This window comes from Oncorhynchus tshawytscha, linkage group LG07 (genome assembly GCF_018296145.1).
Source record: "Oncorhynchus tshawytscha isolate Ot180627B linkage group LG07, Otsh_v2.0, whole genome shotgun sequence".
In the NCBI taxonomy this organism is placed as follows: Eukaryota; Metazoa; Chordata; class Actinopteri; order Salmoniformes; family Salmonidae; genus Oncorhynchus; species Oncorhynchus tshawytscha.
The window spans coordinates 4,715,031-4,730,153 of NC_056435.1; the positions used below are offsets into that span (position 1 = coordinate 4,715,031).

At 43.9% G+C, this 15,123-nt stretch overlaps 1 protein-coding gene across 3 annotated transcripts in view; it reads left to right on the forward strand.

The window, feature by feature from the left end:
* Positions 1 to 15,123, forward strand: part of LOC112253695 (ATP-binding cassette sub-family C member 4) — a 44,192-nt gene that overhangs the window by 27,784 nt on the left and 1,285 nt on the right. For 2 of the 3 annotated variants that reach the window (XM_042323949.1, XM_042323950.1), the window contains exons 8-27: positions 2,073 to 2,322; positions 2,436 to 2,543; positions 2,661 to 2,750; positions 3,840 to 4,031; positions 4,141 to 4,235; positions 4,344 to 4,430; positions 4,964 to 5,060; positions 5,286 to 5,501; positions 5,636 to 5,758; positions 5,949 to 5,986; positions 6,092 to 6,198; positions 6,322 to 6,468; positions 7,725 to 7,804; positions 7,941 to 8,091; positions 8,215 to 8,445; positions 12,925 to 13,025; positions 13,427 to 13,774; positions 13,914 to 14,003; positions 14,129 to 14,301; positions 14,455 to 14,560. In XM_042323949.1, coding sequence (XP_042179883.1) covers positions 2,073 to 2,322; positions 2,436 to 2,543; positions 2,661 to 2,750; positions 3,840 to 4,031; positions 4,141 to 4,235; positions 4,344 to 4,430; positions 4,964 to 5,060; positions 5,286 to 5,501; positions 5,636 to 5,758; positions 5,949 to 5,986; positions 6,092 to 6,198; positions 6,322 to 6,468; positions 7,725 to 7,804; positions 7,941 to 8,091; positions 8,215 to 8,445; positions 12,925 to 13,025; positions 13,427 to 13,774; positions 13,914 to 14,003; positions 14,129 to 14,301; positions 14,455 to 14,560 — 2,830 coding nt within the window. Of the gene's footprint in view, positions 1 to 2,072; positions 2,323 to 2,435; positions 2,544 to 2,660; positions 2,751 to 3,839; positions 4,032 to 4,140; positions 4,236 to 4,343; positions 4,431 to 4,963; positions 5,061 to 5,285; positions 5,502 to 5,635; positions 5,759 to 5,948; positions 5,987 to 6,091; positions 6,199 to 6,321; positions 6,469 to 7,724; positions 7,805 to 7,940; positions 8,092 to 8,214; positions 8,446 to 12,924; positions 13,026 to 13,426; positions 13,775 to 13,913; positions 14,004 to 14,128; positions 14,302 to 14,454; positions 14,561 to 15,123 lie in introns of those variants that run through there. The other variant, XM_042323951.1, reaches the window with a different exon arrangement.

Sequence of the window (15,123 nt, forward strand, 5' to 3'; positions counted from 1 at the left end):
ACAGGCTAATAGCCTAATCTTCATGAATAATGTTCCAATTTAGATGTCAAACAGTATCAAGGTTCTGGTTCAATGCTTCTAAAAATGTTATACTACTGTATCTGAGGGAACCAGGGCTATCGCTCAATACAAGCCCTTTCGAACTACGGTATTCACAGATTGATATATAAGCGAAAATGTCGGTCGGAACCGGTACATTAACCACGCAGGTCCCTTAAAAAAGGGACCTTACATCCTAAGAGGTTTTAAGTGGGTTAAATTCTTCCTAGAAGTCGGTGTCTGCATGTGCAGTTTATAGTGTTTGGCTGAGTGCCAGGCACCCCTAGCAGGGCCTCTCAGAGGGAGCAAAGCCACATGCACTTCACCAGCTGCCAACAAATGGCTATCAGTTACATCACAGGTCTGGTCCCCTGATCCCTCTCTGAGACCTGGCTGTAGTCTTTCTATTTCTCTTTGTTCTTTAACATGAGGATAAGTTGCATTTATTTGTCTCAGAATGTTATTGAATGTTACATTCTATGGTAGCTTTTAGTGGAATGTCTGGGGCATTTGTGGAATTCCCATTCCCAAAACACGATCTCCCATATTCCTGGCTGCAGCAAAGTGCACAAAAGCTGTAATAGTAATTATGCCGTTCTTCTTCCATGTTTCCTCAATGAGTGAAAAACCTCTTAAAATTCTTCAGTCTATTGACGCATCTGTGCATCAATCTAATGGACATCATTAAAAAAAAATCACCAGCAAAATCTGTCAGTTTAAGCTAGATGTTTTTTTTGCATGGGGAAATGGAAAACACGATATGAGAAAATTAATTGTAATTTTTAAAGGAACTGGTTGACTTTGTCTAGCTAGGTCTTTTTGCGGAAGAGCCTTCCGCAACTGTGGTGGAAAGTAGCAGAGCTACAGCGCTGTTTGTCAGACCGTTAGACACCCGGAAAATGTCTGCAGCATCCAAACGTTTTGGCCTACTAACTAATATGACCACTCTATGGTCTACAAGCCCCACTGGACTCTTCAATATTCAGTAATGCTAATGAGCCAACTTCTGTCTGTAGCGTCCGAACCGTTTGGGCTACAGACTAATATGACCCCACTGTGGAAATGGGAGACTCTCCTGAACACAATGATGAACTGTTTTTGCTCTACGACCCCAACAAGTGTCACGGAACTCATCTGAAGGTAGACCATACAAAGGAATGGAAGTATGAAGGTATTTTTGTGCCATCAAAAGGGTTAAATAGGTGTCCAAAAAAAGTAAATATTTTGTGAGCTTTCTTATCTGCTAGAACCTTATTCATTTATGATTAATTGTTTTGTTTTTGTTTTTTTTGTCATTTATGAATGTGTTATTCGGTGCGAGTCTATGAGTTACAGTAAAGGCCAAATTCAATATTTTATCAAATAACAAAAATATAAAACTTTTTTATTTTATTTTTTAAATACACACACCTAAAGGGGTCCTAAAATTCCAATTCAAATAGCTAAATGATCCATGGTATGACCCCCCCCAACAGCGTAGACTTTTATAGGTTAATGGTGTTTGGTTCTAATTCCGAGTAAAAACTCAACAGTCACTATTTAAACTCAAACCAAGTTTATTCTTCCCAGAAGGTCAATACAGCTGCATCAGACAAATACATTGTTCACACAAGCACTGATATTTAACCCTTCCTCCTAAGCTGAGCTCCAACACATCTGAACAGCCATTGCATCTCTGTTGCTCGACAGAACCTTAGTGATATCTGTTCTTCCTCACTTCATCTGACCTGACCTCTAACCCGAAGTGCTCACTCCTTTTATCAATGCCTGCCACGTGATCACTTTCCCTGCACTCAACACATTCCAAGCTTAATAGTACACACTATATACCTTCCTCCTACAGATATCATTAACCTCTGGTGTAGACCCTCTAAACCTAAGCACTCCATATTTCAATAGGATACCTGATAATTAGCCTTATCCCAAGTTTAGGAGTTAGAATCCATCAATGGAAAGGTTTAACAGATGTGTAACAGAATGTTTTGTTTTATTGCATTATTATTATTGAAAGGCTTCTTTCATTCTTCCCTCAGGGAAGAGATCTCCAAGATCATGTCAAGCTCCTACCTGCGAGGTCTCAACCTGGCCTCCTTCTTTGCGGCCAGTAAGATCATAGTCTTCATCACCTTCGCTGTCTACGTCCTCCTGGGGAACACCATCTCAGCCAGCCGGGTGTTTGTGGCAGTGTCTCTATATGGTGCCATCAAGATCACAGTGACCCTCTTCTTCCCACAGGCCATAGAGAAGGTGTTCGAGACCATCATCAGTATCCGCAGGATCAAGGTACTCTATAGATCATCTGGCACAAAATGGCTGCTGTGCCGCACCTAGGTGCAATGAGTTATTGTGGTTTAGTAAGGTTGGTTTGGCTGTATCATCTCTCTGTTGACCCACAGCATTTCCTTCTGTTGGAGGAGATTGAGAGACCCAAAATGAGATTTACCCCGGAGGAAAAGAAAGACGCCTCTGTTGAGATCAAGGACTTAATTTGCTACTGGGACAAGGTGAATATTCTGGTCAAATGTTGAATGTCCAAATGTTGATATACAAAACAAGAATACGCCTGTCCTGTGTGGTGGTTTCATGTATTGCTATGAAATGTAATTTCTCTCTCTCTCCAGTGTCTGGACACCCCATCTCTCCAGAACCTGTCACTCACAGTGAAGTCGGAGCAGCTCGTTGCTGTCATTGGACCTGTGGGGTCTGGAAAGGTCAGTTCATACATAGTACACGAACACCCCTTCAAATTAGTTGATTCGGCTATTTTAGCCACACCCGTTGCTGACAAGTGTATAAGATCCAGCACACATCCGTGTAATCTCCATAGACAAACATTAGCAGTAGAATGGTCTTACTGAAGAGCTATTATGTGACTTTCAACGTGGCACCGTCATAGGATTCCACCTTTCCAACAAGTCAGTTCGTCAAATTTCTGCCCTGCTATAGCTGCCCTGGGCAACTGTAAGTGCTGTTATTGTGAAGTGGAAACGTCTAGGAGCAACAATGGCTCAGTTGCGAAGTGGTTGGTCACACAAGCTCACAGAACGGGACGGCTGAGTGCTGAAGAGAGATGTGTAAAAAAAAGTCTGTCCTGGGTTGCAACACTCACTACCAAGTTCCAAACTGCCTCTGGAAGCAACGTCATCACAAGAACTGTTCATCGGGAGCTTCATGAAATGGGTTTCCATGGCTGAGCAGCTGCACACAAGCCTGAAATCACCACGCGCAATGTCAAGTGTTGGCTGGAGTCGTGTAGTAAAGCTCGCCGCCATTGGACTCTGGAGCAGTGGAAACACACTTCACCATCTGGCAGTCCGACAGACGAATCTGGGTTTGACTGATGCCAGGAGAACGCTACCTGTCCCAATGCATAGTGTCAATGCATGACACTGCCCACGTGCACAAGGCGAGGTCCGTACAGAAATGGTTTCTCAAGATCGGTGTGGAAGAAATTGTCAAGCCTGTACAGAGCCCTGACCTCAACCCCATCGAACACCTTTGGGAGGAATTGGAACACCAACTGTGAGCCAGGCCTAATCGCACAACATCACTAATGCTCTTGAGGCTGAATGGAAGCAAGTCCACAACATCTAGTGGAAAGCCTTCACAGAAGAGTGGAGGCTGTTATAGCAGCAAAAGGGGGGACCAACTCCATATTGATACCCATGGATTTGGAATGAGGTGTTCGATGAGCAGGTGTCTGAATACTTTGTCATGTAGTGTGTGTGTGTGTCTATATGGTAAAATATGTAGTAAGCCATATCAGCCAGCTCACATGTTTACCAGCCCATCTCCCACAGTCCTCTCTGCTCAGCGCCATCCTGGGGGAGCTGCCTCACGACAAGGGGGTGTTGAGGGTCAAAGGTCAGCTGACCTACGCCTCCCAGCAGCCCTGGGTGTTCCCTGGAACCATCCGCAGCAACATCCTGTTTGGCAAAGAGCTCCATCCTCAAAAGTATGAGAAGGTCCTGAGAGCCTGCGCCCTCCAGAGGGTAAGACACACTGAATGGAGCTCTCATGGTATTTATTCTAGAAGCTTTGCAATGGTTTTGTGTTCTGACTGTTAACCCTTGTCGTCTCTGTTGTCCCTTCTGTGTTCAGGACATGGAGCTGCTGCCAGACGGGGACCTGACAGTGATAGGGGACAGAGGAGCCACCCTCAGTGGGGGACAGAAAGCTAGAGTGAACCTGGCCCGGTAAGACCACAGCTCCACTTCAAACCAGAGTAGAAATGAGTTGCGGTACATTCTATAGATGTGATGAATATCCTCCAGTCTCTATCTGAAAGCCTTGTTGTGTCTCAGGGCTGTGTACCAGGATGCTGATATCTACCTGCTGGACGACCCTCTAAGTGCTGTGGATGCTGAGGTCGGGAGACACCTGTTTGAACAGTGAGTGAACCACAGTTTCAGCTAAACAGTCTGTATTTATTTTACCTTTATTTTACCGGACCCGTCCCATTGAGATAAATAATTACTTTACAAGAGAGACAAAATAGCAGCTCAAAATTTGACCCATTTACAACATATAACACAACGCCCTACAGTTTAAAAATAAGCATTTACACATTGAGCAGCAAGATGATTTGGTGCAACTATGAAATTATGACCTCTTCCTAAATATTTGGTGACATGATTCGTTTTGCGTATGGTTTCCTAGAAACAAAGGGTGGCTCAGCTAACCCTTTGGCTCAACTTACCCCACTATCCTTTAGTACAACTGAACTACATTCTTCCCAGACTCAGATTAGGTCTACTTACTGGCTGCTTCTTTAGGGCAGGAATGGGTTTTTGTATAGCATTTACAAGTTAATGGATGTTCAGGGTCATGTGGATTCTCTGATGTTAGAACAGGCCTTAGGCCTTCACCAGCAGTGTGAAACTGCACTTAAATTGTCTGTGTCTGTCCCTCTCCGTGTGTCCAGGTGTATCTGTGGTATTCTGAAGAATAAGCCCCGCATCCTGGTGACCCACCAGTTGCAGTACCTCCAAGCAGCCAACCAGATCCTCGTCCTCAAGGAGGTGTGTTCCTGGCAGGGTTTAACATTCTACACATGCTTTGTAACTTACGTATGACCACAGGTGCATTTGATTACATTTTTACTTTGCTGAGAACATAACAGGTCTGCTGTCAATCTTTATGAAAGGAAGAGTTCACCCAAAGGCATATGCATTTACATATGAATACAGACTCCAGAAGATGGGCAAGGTGTGATGTGTGTTTGTGTGTGTGTGTGTGTGTGTCAGGGTCACGTGGTGGGGAGGGGGACATACTCCGAGCTGCAGCACTCTGGGGTTGACTTCACCTCCCTGCTGAAGAGGGACGAGGAGGAGCCACAAACCAACAACAATCACTCAGTGGTCAAACACGCCTTTTCCCAGAACTCAATTTCCTCCTGGAACTCAGTGGTCTCCCACACCTCCTCCATGCACTCTGTTAAAGATGGAGCTGAACAGCTTTCGGTGGGTCCAAACCCCACCCACTTCCTTTCAAGCCCTTAGATACAGTCACAAGGCAGATTTTCATTCTGAAGTGTCCCAGATTGTCCCTCCTTTTAGTTAACAGGGTATTATGTTCATGTCTCCTCCCTGTCCAGACAGTAGCAGAGGAGAGCCGATCGGAAGGCAACATCGGTGCCAGCCTCTACTTCAAGTACTTAAATGCAGGAGCCAGCATACTGGTTATGCTGTGCACAGTCCTCCTCAGTCTCATCGCGGAGGTATTAACACATCCAAAATGTCAGGCAGTGAATAACCATGTCACCATTCTACCTCCTAGCATCTACAGTAAATACCAGCATTTTGACTTCTGATAGATGCGTGCAAAATCAAACTCTGAACAGATCAAGGCATTGGAACCAATGACATTGCAATAATCTAACCTACTATAATATAATTTGTCACCCGCAGGTAGCGTACGTTCTTCAGGACTGGTGGCTGGCCTATTGGTGAGAAGCATCTATTGTTACAGTAGTTCATTATTTGTTTCACAGTTCAGTTGGACCATAGCAATGTGAATATTCAAATGACAACGCTGACTGTTTGATTGACAGGGCAGGAGAGCAGGAGAAACTCAATATTAACGGCACTGTGATTGTCCAAAATGGCCTCAACATCACTCAAGAATTGGACCTCGGTTTCTATGTGGGCATTTATGCAGGTATACAGAAGAGAATTCCTAAATATACTGAATATTTTCTAAGTAAGTATGAGGTTGTCCCCTTACCTGGGAGGAAGCTTGAGGAAATCGGGTAACGACTGACAAGTCACCTTCTGTGTTCAGGTTTGACTCTGGCCTCGGTCATCTTTGGCTTTGCCAAGAGTCTGGTGATGTTCAATGTGCTGGTGAAAGCTGCTCAGTCTCTGCACAACCGCATGTTCAACTCTATCCTCCGGACACCTGTACGCTTCTTTGACATCAACCCAATTGGTGAGAAACCCCTCGCTTGAAATAGATTCTGTTTGTGTTGTCTTTTTCTTGTTGAGGACAATACAATTTCTTGTAATTTAGTCCTGACCTCCAAAATGCTTTCAAACTGGTTGGGTGAGAGAATAGACGTCATTTCAACATCTAGTTTTGGTTTACATTTGGTTGAGTTGTCAATTCAATGTCAATTCAATGAAGGAAGAAAAAAAAAAATCACTCATTGTATTTAGGTTAAAAGTTGGGTGGAGAAAAAAAAATACAAAATTCCCTTAAATTTGTTAGGAATTGAAAACTGGTCAAGTTGTGGAGAAATGCTAGATGCAAAATATAAGGCAAACAACTTCTATATTTAAAAGGTTTAATAGACAAATGTTCCTCTAAGAGGTTCGCAGCAAATCTCACCCCTCCAGAGGAGAGGGTCGGAACTACATACTTGTGCCTTACCTGTTCGCTGTTTCACCCTTCCGTGTCTCGTGCCAAAGCATTCGATCAAGGCTGAGACCTTGGGGTTGAATAGATTATACATTTGAAACTTAATTGCTTAGGACACCCATGGTCGATTTTAATGCCTCAGGGGCCCAGATGCCAGACCTGATTTACGGCGACCTCTGGCCTTAGTGTATAGAGGCCAAATTCCAATAGGGAATAGTCATCCAAAAATAGCGTTCTTAGCAGGTGATGACTTTTTTCGAAAACATTCAGTTTTCCACGTTGAGTAAATGTCATCACATTGAATTGACGTGGCAAACAATAAAATAAAAAAATTTAACCCCCTTTTTCTCCCCAATTTCGTGGTATCCAATTGTTTTAGTAGCTACTATCTTGTCTCATCGCTACAACTCCCGTACGAGCTCGGGAGAGACGAAGGTTGAAAGTCATGCGTCCTCCGATACACAACCCAACCAAGCCGCACTGCTTCAAAGCAGTGCGCATCCAACCCGGAAGCCAGCCGCACCAATGTGTCGGAGGAAACACTGTGCATCTGGCAACCTGGGGTTAGCGTGCACTGCGCCTGACCCGCCACAGGAGTCGCTGGTGAGATGAGACAAGGATATCCCTACCGGCCAAACCCTCCCTAACCCGAACGACGCTATGCCAATTGTGTGTCACCCCACGGACCTCCCGGTCGCGGCCGGTTATGACAGAGCCTGGGCGCGAACCCAGAGTCTCTGGTGGCACACTGCTCCACCCGGGAGGCTAAACAATGTTGATTTAACCCATTTTTGCACAGTGGATTACTTTCTCCTGTTCTGTCACAGGAAGAATTCTCAACAGGTTCTCCAAGGACATCAGCCAGCTGGATTTCATGTTACCTAATACCTTTGTTGACTTCAGTCAGGTAAGTGAGTGTATAGCCCTAGTGGGGAACATCTATGTATTTTGTCAGGAGGATATAGATTTCCCAATCCATTATCTATATTACATAAATCTTTTCTTCTCTTCATGTCTCCTGGGCGTAACCGATCTTGCCACAGTCGATCCTGCAGAATATCGGCGTAGTGGTGGTGGCAGCCTCCGTTATGCCCTGGATCCTCATCCCTGTGGTTCCTCTTCTCATCATATTCCTGTTCCTGAGACGCTACTTCCTGCAGACGTCACGGGACGTCAAACGCCTGGAGTCCACCAGTGAGTGACAGGACTGACTGGCCAAGGGACAAATGATAATTGTACATTTTCTCTATTAATGTGTACGATTTCCTTTTGTGTCTGCATGCATGTGTGAGTTGATGTATTTCCTGTGTTCTGCAGCTCGGAGTCCTGTCTTCTCCCACCTGTCATCGTCCCTCCAAGGTCTGTGGACGATCCGAGCCTTCGGAGCCGAGGAGAGATTCCAGAACACCTTTGACGCTCATCAGGATCTGCACTCAGAATCTTGGTTCCTGTTCCTGGTCACCTCTCGATGGTTCGCTCTCCGACTGGATGGAATCTGCGCAGCCTTTGTCACTGTCACTGCCTTTGGCTGCCTCTTCCTCAGAGATGGTAAGAGGATAAATTATTATGGCTTCATTACACAAGCTGGTAGAAATCAATGTTGGTTGCATATGACATAAAATAAATTGAATGAGGTTGGATAATCTTTCTGATCAAAGTCTTTGGCTCATTGCCTGTTCCCTAGCAACAACTTGTATTACACTTGGTGCCAAACAGTTATCCAAGCTACGCTGTCAAAAGATTTAGAACACCTACTCATTCAAGGGTTATTCTTTATTTTTTACTATTATCTACTTTGTAGAATAATAGTGAAGACTTCAAATCTATGAAATAACTTATGGAATCATGTAGTAACCAAAAAAGTGTTAAACATCAAAATATTTTATATTTGAGATTCAAATAGCCACCCTTTGCCTTGATGACCGCTTTGCACACTCTTGGCATTCTTTCAGCCGGCTTCATGAGGTAGTTACCAGGAATGCATTTCAATTAACAGGTGTGCATTCTTAGGTTAATTTGTGTAATTTCTTTCCTTAACTTTTTGACGCTACCCATCCCGTTAGCTGGATCATTTTCGTCAGCAACCGCTGAATAGCGTAGCGCCACAGTCAAATAATATTACTAAAAAATATTCATATTCATGAAATCACAATGGCAATATTGCAAAACACAGCTTAGCCTTTTGTTAATCCACCTGTCATCTCAGATTTTAAAATTATGCTTTACAGCGAAAGCAATCCAAGCGTTTTTAAGTTTATCGATAGCAAAGCATAACATTATGTACACTAAGCATTAAGTAGCTAGGTCACGAAAATCAGAAAAGCAATCAAATTAATCGCTTACCTTTGATGATCTTTGGATGTTTTCACTCACGAGACTCCCAGATACACAACAAATGTTCCTTTTGTTCCATAAAGATTATTTTTATATCCAAAATAGCTCTGTTTGTTTGTCGCGTTTATGTTCAGAAATCCACAGGAAAGAGCGGTCACGACAACGCAGACGTATATTCCAAATAATATCCATAATGTCCGCAGAAACATGTCAAACGTTTTTTAATCAACCCTCAGGTTGTTTTTAAAATATATATTCAATAATAAATCAACAGGGTGTGTAGGTTTTTCAATAACACCGGGAGAAACAATGGCCACTTTACTCTGTAGCGCAAAACTCACTCGGATAGCCCCCACCTATCCACTTACGCAATATGGTCTTTCACGCTCATTTTTCAAAATAAAAGCCTGAAACTATGCCTAAAGACTTGACACCTTAGGGATGCCATAGAAAAAGGAATCTTTTGATCAATCTTTTGTTATTGACCAAATACTTATTTTCCACCATAATTTGCAAATAAATTCATTAAAAATTCTACAATGTGATTTTCTTGATTTTTTTTTTCTTCTCATTTTGTCTGTCATAGTTGAAGTGTACCTATGATGAAAATTACAGGCCTCATCTTTTTAAGTGGGAGAACTTGCACAATTGGTGGCTGACTAAATACTTTTTTGCCCCACTGTATATAATTTTAAAGCTATTCTCGTTGTTAATCCCACCAAAGTGTCCGATTTCAAATAGTCTTTTCAGCAAAAGCACTACAAACGATTGTTAGGTCTCCACCAAACCACAATAAGCACAGCCATTTTCCAGCAAAATATAGCATTCACAAAAACCAGAAATAAAGATAAAATTAATCACTAACCTTGAATTATCTTCATCAGATGACACTCATAGGACTTCATGTTACACAATACATGCATGTTTTGTTTGATAAAGTTCATATTTATATTTTAAAAATCTGAGTTTACATTGGAGCATTAGATTCACTAGTTCCAAAAACATCAAGTGATTTTGCATAGCCACATCATTCAACAGAAATACTCATCATAAATGTAGATGATAATATAGTTATACACAAAGATTTATAGATATACCTCTCCTTAATGCAACTGCTGAGTTAGATTTTTTTTTTTAAATTTACAGAAAAATAAATGCATGCAATAATCTGAGACGGCGTCAACATAAACAAGAAATTACATGATAAATATTCCCTTACCTTTGATGATCTACATCAGAAAGCACTCCAGGAATCCCAGGTCCACAATAAATGTTTGTTTTGTTCGAAAATGTCCGTTATTTATGTCCAAATACCTTCTTTTGTTAGCGCGTTTGGTATACATATCCAAACGCTAATTCTGGTCAGCGTTATATCGGACAAAAACTTCAAAAAGTGAGATTTCCGGTCGAAGAAACATTTCAAACTAAGTACAGAATCAATCATTAGGATATTTTAACATATAGCTTCAATAATATTCCAATCGGAGTATTCCTTCTTGTCTTCGTGAGCCATGGAATGCAAGTGACTACCATGAGGAAAAAGTGCAATCACAAAATGGCTGCTTGATGGACATCTGATATATTCTTCTCTCATTCACTCCCACAACAACATAGAAGCCTCATTATAATTTCTATTGAAGGTTGACATCTAGTGGAACCCCTAGGCAGTGCAACATCATTCATATCTCAAGGGGATTTCATTGGGGACTCTGGTGAATACATACAAGCTCAGATTTCTGACTTCCTGTTTTGATTTCAACTCAGGATTTTGCCTGCCAAAATGAGTTCTGTTATACTCACAGACATCATTCAGTGTTTTCTATCCAATACTAACAATAATATGCTAATATTAGCAACTATGACTGAGGAGCAGGTCGTTTTGATATGGGCACCTTTCATCCAAGCTACTCAATACTGCCCCTACAGCCATAAAAAGTTAAATTGTATCGATTATTTACGTTTTAGGATACCGAAGGTTGGATCAAGAAAGTTGTTTGAAATGTTTGGACCAAGTTTACAGATAACTTAGATACTTCGTAGGCATGTTGGGCGAGTTGGAACCGGTGTATTTCTGAATCAAACGCGCCAAATAAATTGACATTTTGGGGATATAAAGAAGGAATTTATCGCACAAAATTACGATTTGTGATGTTTCTGGGACATTGGCATAGAGGTTCTTGGGTGGCAGGGAGCCCGGCACTGGGCCTTACGCACTACCCTCTGTAGCGCCTAGCAGTCGGATGCCAAGCAGCTGCCATACCAAGTGGTGATGCAGTCAGTGAAGATGCTCTCAATGGTACAGTTGTAGAACCTTTTGCGCATCAGAGGACCCATGCTAAATCTTTTTAGCCTCTTGAGGGAGACTAGGCGTTGTCATGCCCTTTTCACGACTGTGTTGGTGTGTGTGGACCATGATAGATCCTTAATGATGTGGACACAGAGGGAACTTCAAGCTCTCGACCCGCTCCAGTACAGCCTCGTCGATGGGGGCGTGCTCAGCCTTCCGTTTCCTGTAGTCTATGATCAGGTCCTTTGTCTTGCTGATGTTGAGGGAGAGGTTGTTGTACTGGCACCACACTGCCAGGTTTCTGACCTCTTCCCAATAGGCTGTCTCATCATTGTCGGTGATCAGGCTTACCGCCATCGTGTTGTCAACTTAATGATGGTGCTGGAGTTGTGTGTGGCCACACAGTCATGATTGAACGGAGTACAGGAGGGGACTAAACACGCACCCCTGAGGGGCCCCTGTGTTGAGGGTTGTTGCATACCCTCACCACCTGGGGGCGGCCTGTCAAGGAGTCCAGGTTCCAGTTACAGAGGGAGGTGTTCAGTCCCAGGGTCCTTAGCTTATTGATGAGCTTGGAGGTTATGATGATGTTGAGCCCTGAGCTGTAGTCAATGAACAGCATTCTCACATAAGTGTTCCTCTTGTCCAGGTGGGAAAGGGTAGTGTGGAGTGCAATAGAGATTGCGTCATCTGTGGATCTGTTGGAGTGGTATGCAAATTAGTTGGGTCCAGGGTGTCTGGGATGATGGTGTTGATGTGAGCCATGAGCAGCCTTTTAAAGCATTTAAGGCTACATACGAGTGCTACGGGCCATAGTAATTTAGACAGGGTACCTTGGTGTTCTTGGGCACAGGGATTATGGTGGTCTGCTTGAAATATAGGCATTACAGACTAGATCAGGGAAAGTTTGAAAATTTCAGTGAAGACACTTGCCAGCTGGTCAGCGCATGCTCAGAGTACACGTCCTGGTAATCCGTCTGGCCCTGCGGCCTTGTGAATATTAACCTGTTTAAAGTTCTTACTCACATCGGCTACGGAGAGTGTGATCAGTCGTCTGGAACAGCTGGTGCTCTCATGCATGATTCAGTGTTGCTTGCCTTGAAGGCATTTAGATCGTCTGGTAGGCTTGCATCACTGGGCAGCTCGCAGCTGGGTTTCTCTTTGTAATCAGTGATCGTTTGCAAGCCCTGCCACATCCGACCAGTGCCAGAGGATTCGATCTTAGTGCTGTATTGACGGCTCGACTGAGGTTGTTGCAGGATTTCTTATACGCGTACGGATTAGTGTCTGGCTCCTTGAAAGGGACAGTTCTAGCCTTTAGATCAATGCGGATGTTGCCTGTAATCCATGGCGTCTGGTTGTTGACATGCTATGTAGCCAATGAATTGAGTAAATGTTCAAATCAGGGCTGGAGGCGGGAGCTGTGGGTTTGGTGTTGTCCTACGCAGTCACCCTTCTTGGGAACTTCCAATGGACCATTCGTCAGAGTGCGGAGATGGAGAACATGGTAAGATCACGTCAAAGTCCTAACTCTGGTATTGTCCCTTCCCCAGCTCCCCAGGCCCAGGACCTTTTACAGTATCTGAAAGATTTGACCTGGGAATGAATTTCCACAGGGAAAATAATCAAACCCAGAGATCTGCGCCAGTGACCTGTAGAAATAAGATTCATTAGAATCAGAAGGGTTTTAGTTGCATCCTGTCATTCAGGAATGTTCAGCTGAAACAGCCCACTTAAGAATGTAGCGTGTGGAATTTAAGTTCTTTAAAGTTGTATAATTTAGTGCTGAGAAGTCATACTAGCATTAGACCAAGGTTAACCACGTTCCCAGCCTCAAAGAGTAGGCTGGTAAATGAGATTAGAACCAGGTTTGTTTGATTGACATGGTTATTTATTTACCATCCTCAGATGACGTCAGTGGAGAGGGTGGTGGAGTACACAGAGCTGGAGAGTGAAGCACCCTGGGAAACCCAGAAGCGTCCTCCTCCTGAGTGGCCGAGCAAAGGCCTCATCACCTTTGACCGAGTCAGCTTCTCATACAGCTCAGACGGACCTGTGGTCCTGAAGGACATGAAGGCCATGTTGAGGCCCAAAGAGAAGGTTGGCATCGTGGGCAGGACGGGTGCGGGGAAAAGCTCCCTGGTATCGGCGCTCTTCCGCCTGGCAGAGCCAGAGGGCAGGATCTACATTGACGGAGTTCTGACCTCAGAGATCGGCCTCCATGACCTGCGCCAGAAGATGTCCATCATACCTCAGGTAGCTACTGTTGGTGGGTCTTCTGTGGCTGCTCTGTCCCTTAGTCCTTCTGAATGTAGTAAAGGAAAGGCTCCTAGTTCAGATATGGCTCTGTTAGAGCTTATTACATTTTTCTGTTTGTGGCCCCTCTGTTCTTCAGGACCCAGTGCTTTTCACCGGCACCATGAGGAAGAACCTGGACCCTTTTAGCCAGCACACAGACGAGGACCTGTGGAACGCTCTCCAAGAGGTACTGCTCCTCAGACTCCTATTGATACAGTAATAGGACATACTCTCACGTATTGACATACAGGTTAATGTGTGTTTTTGGTGGCATTGATCAGGCTCTTACTCCAGTAACTGTTTCCTCTCCAGGTCCAGCTGAAGTCTGTAGTGGAGGAGCTGCCCAATAAGATGGAGACGGTTCTGGCCGAGTCGGGCTCCAACTTCAGTGTGGGTCAGAGGCAGCTGGTCTGTCTGGCCCGGGCTGTTCTGAGGAAGAACCGCATCCTCATCATAGACGAGGCCACAGCCAACGTGGACCCCAGGTACAGAGCTGCCTCTCACACACACACACAGTCTGTCCTTTAGGCAGCTGATGTGCTTTGAGTGGGAGGCATCTAGTAGTCAATGAAAGCGTGATTGTGTTTCTTTATCCTGGTTGTGTCTTTCCTGAACTGTTTGTCTGTCTGTGTCTGTAGAACAGACGAGCTGATCCAGAAGACGATACGAGACAAATTCAGGGAGTGCACCGTTCTCACCATCGCCCACCGCCTCAACACCATCATAGACAGCGACCGCATTCTGGTGAGAGCTCTTCCCATCAAATAGATGTATATCTGTCACACGCACACACCTCATCAGTCATGTATATATGAGATAAAAAAACGAGACTGAGCAGGTTGAGAGATGTACTTTTATTCACTTTCATTTCAGGTTGATCCGACATCTTATCCTATATTTGTTTAGTGAAATGAGTTTACCCTGTTTACACTTCTCTGAAGGTGCTGAGTAATTCAGCCAGTGAAGAGTGAAGTTGGGTTACTCTATTGTACAGCGCTAGATCAGTGGTCCCCAAACTATGGGGAGCGTCCGAGGGGGTCCCCCCACCCCAAAAAATTGTTAAGGAACGGTCTGAATTTAAACTTAATCCTGGAAGTTGTAATAGTAGAATGCACAAGGTGCAATTTCGAAATTGGGTAGTGAATCAGCAGTTTTCCTCGACGTGACAGACATTAGAGCTATTTATAACTTGTCATAAATGTCCAGATCATCTAGGCCATGTCAGCTAAAGTTTTTTTAGCCTATTGATTCCCATGGCAAAATGAAGAATTGCAGGAAATAAGGTAAATAAGAGGGGTGTGAACAGT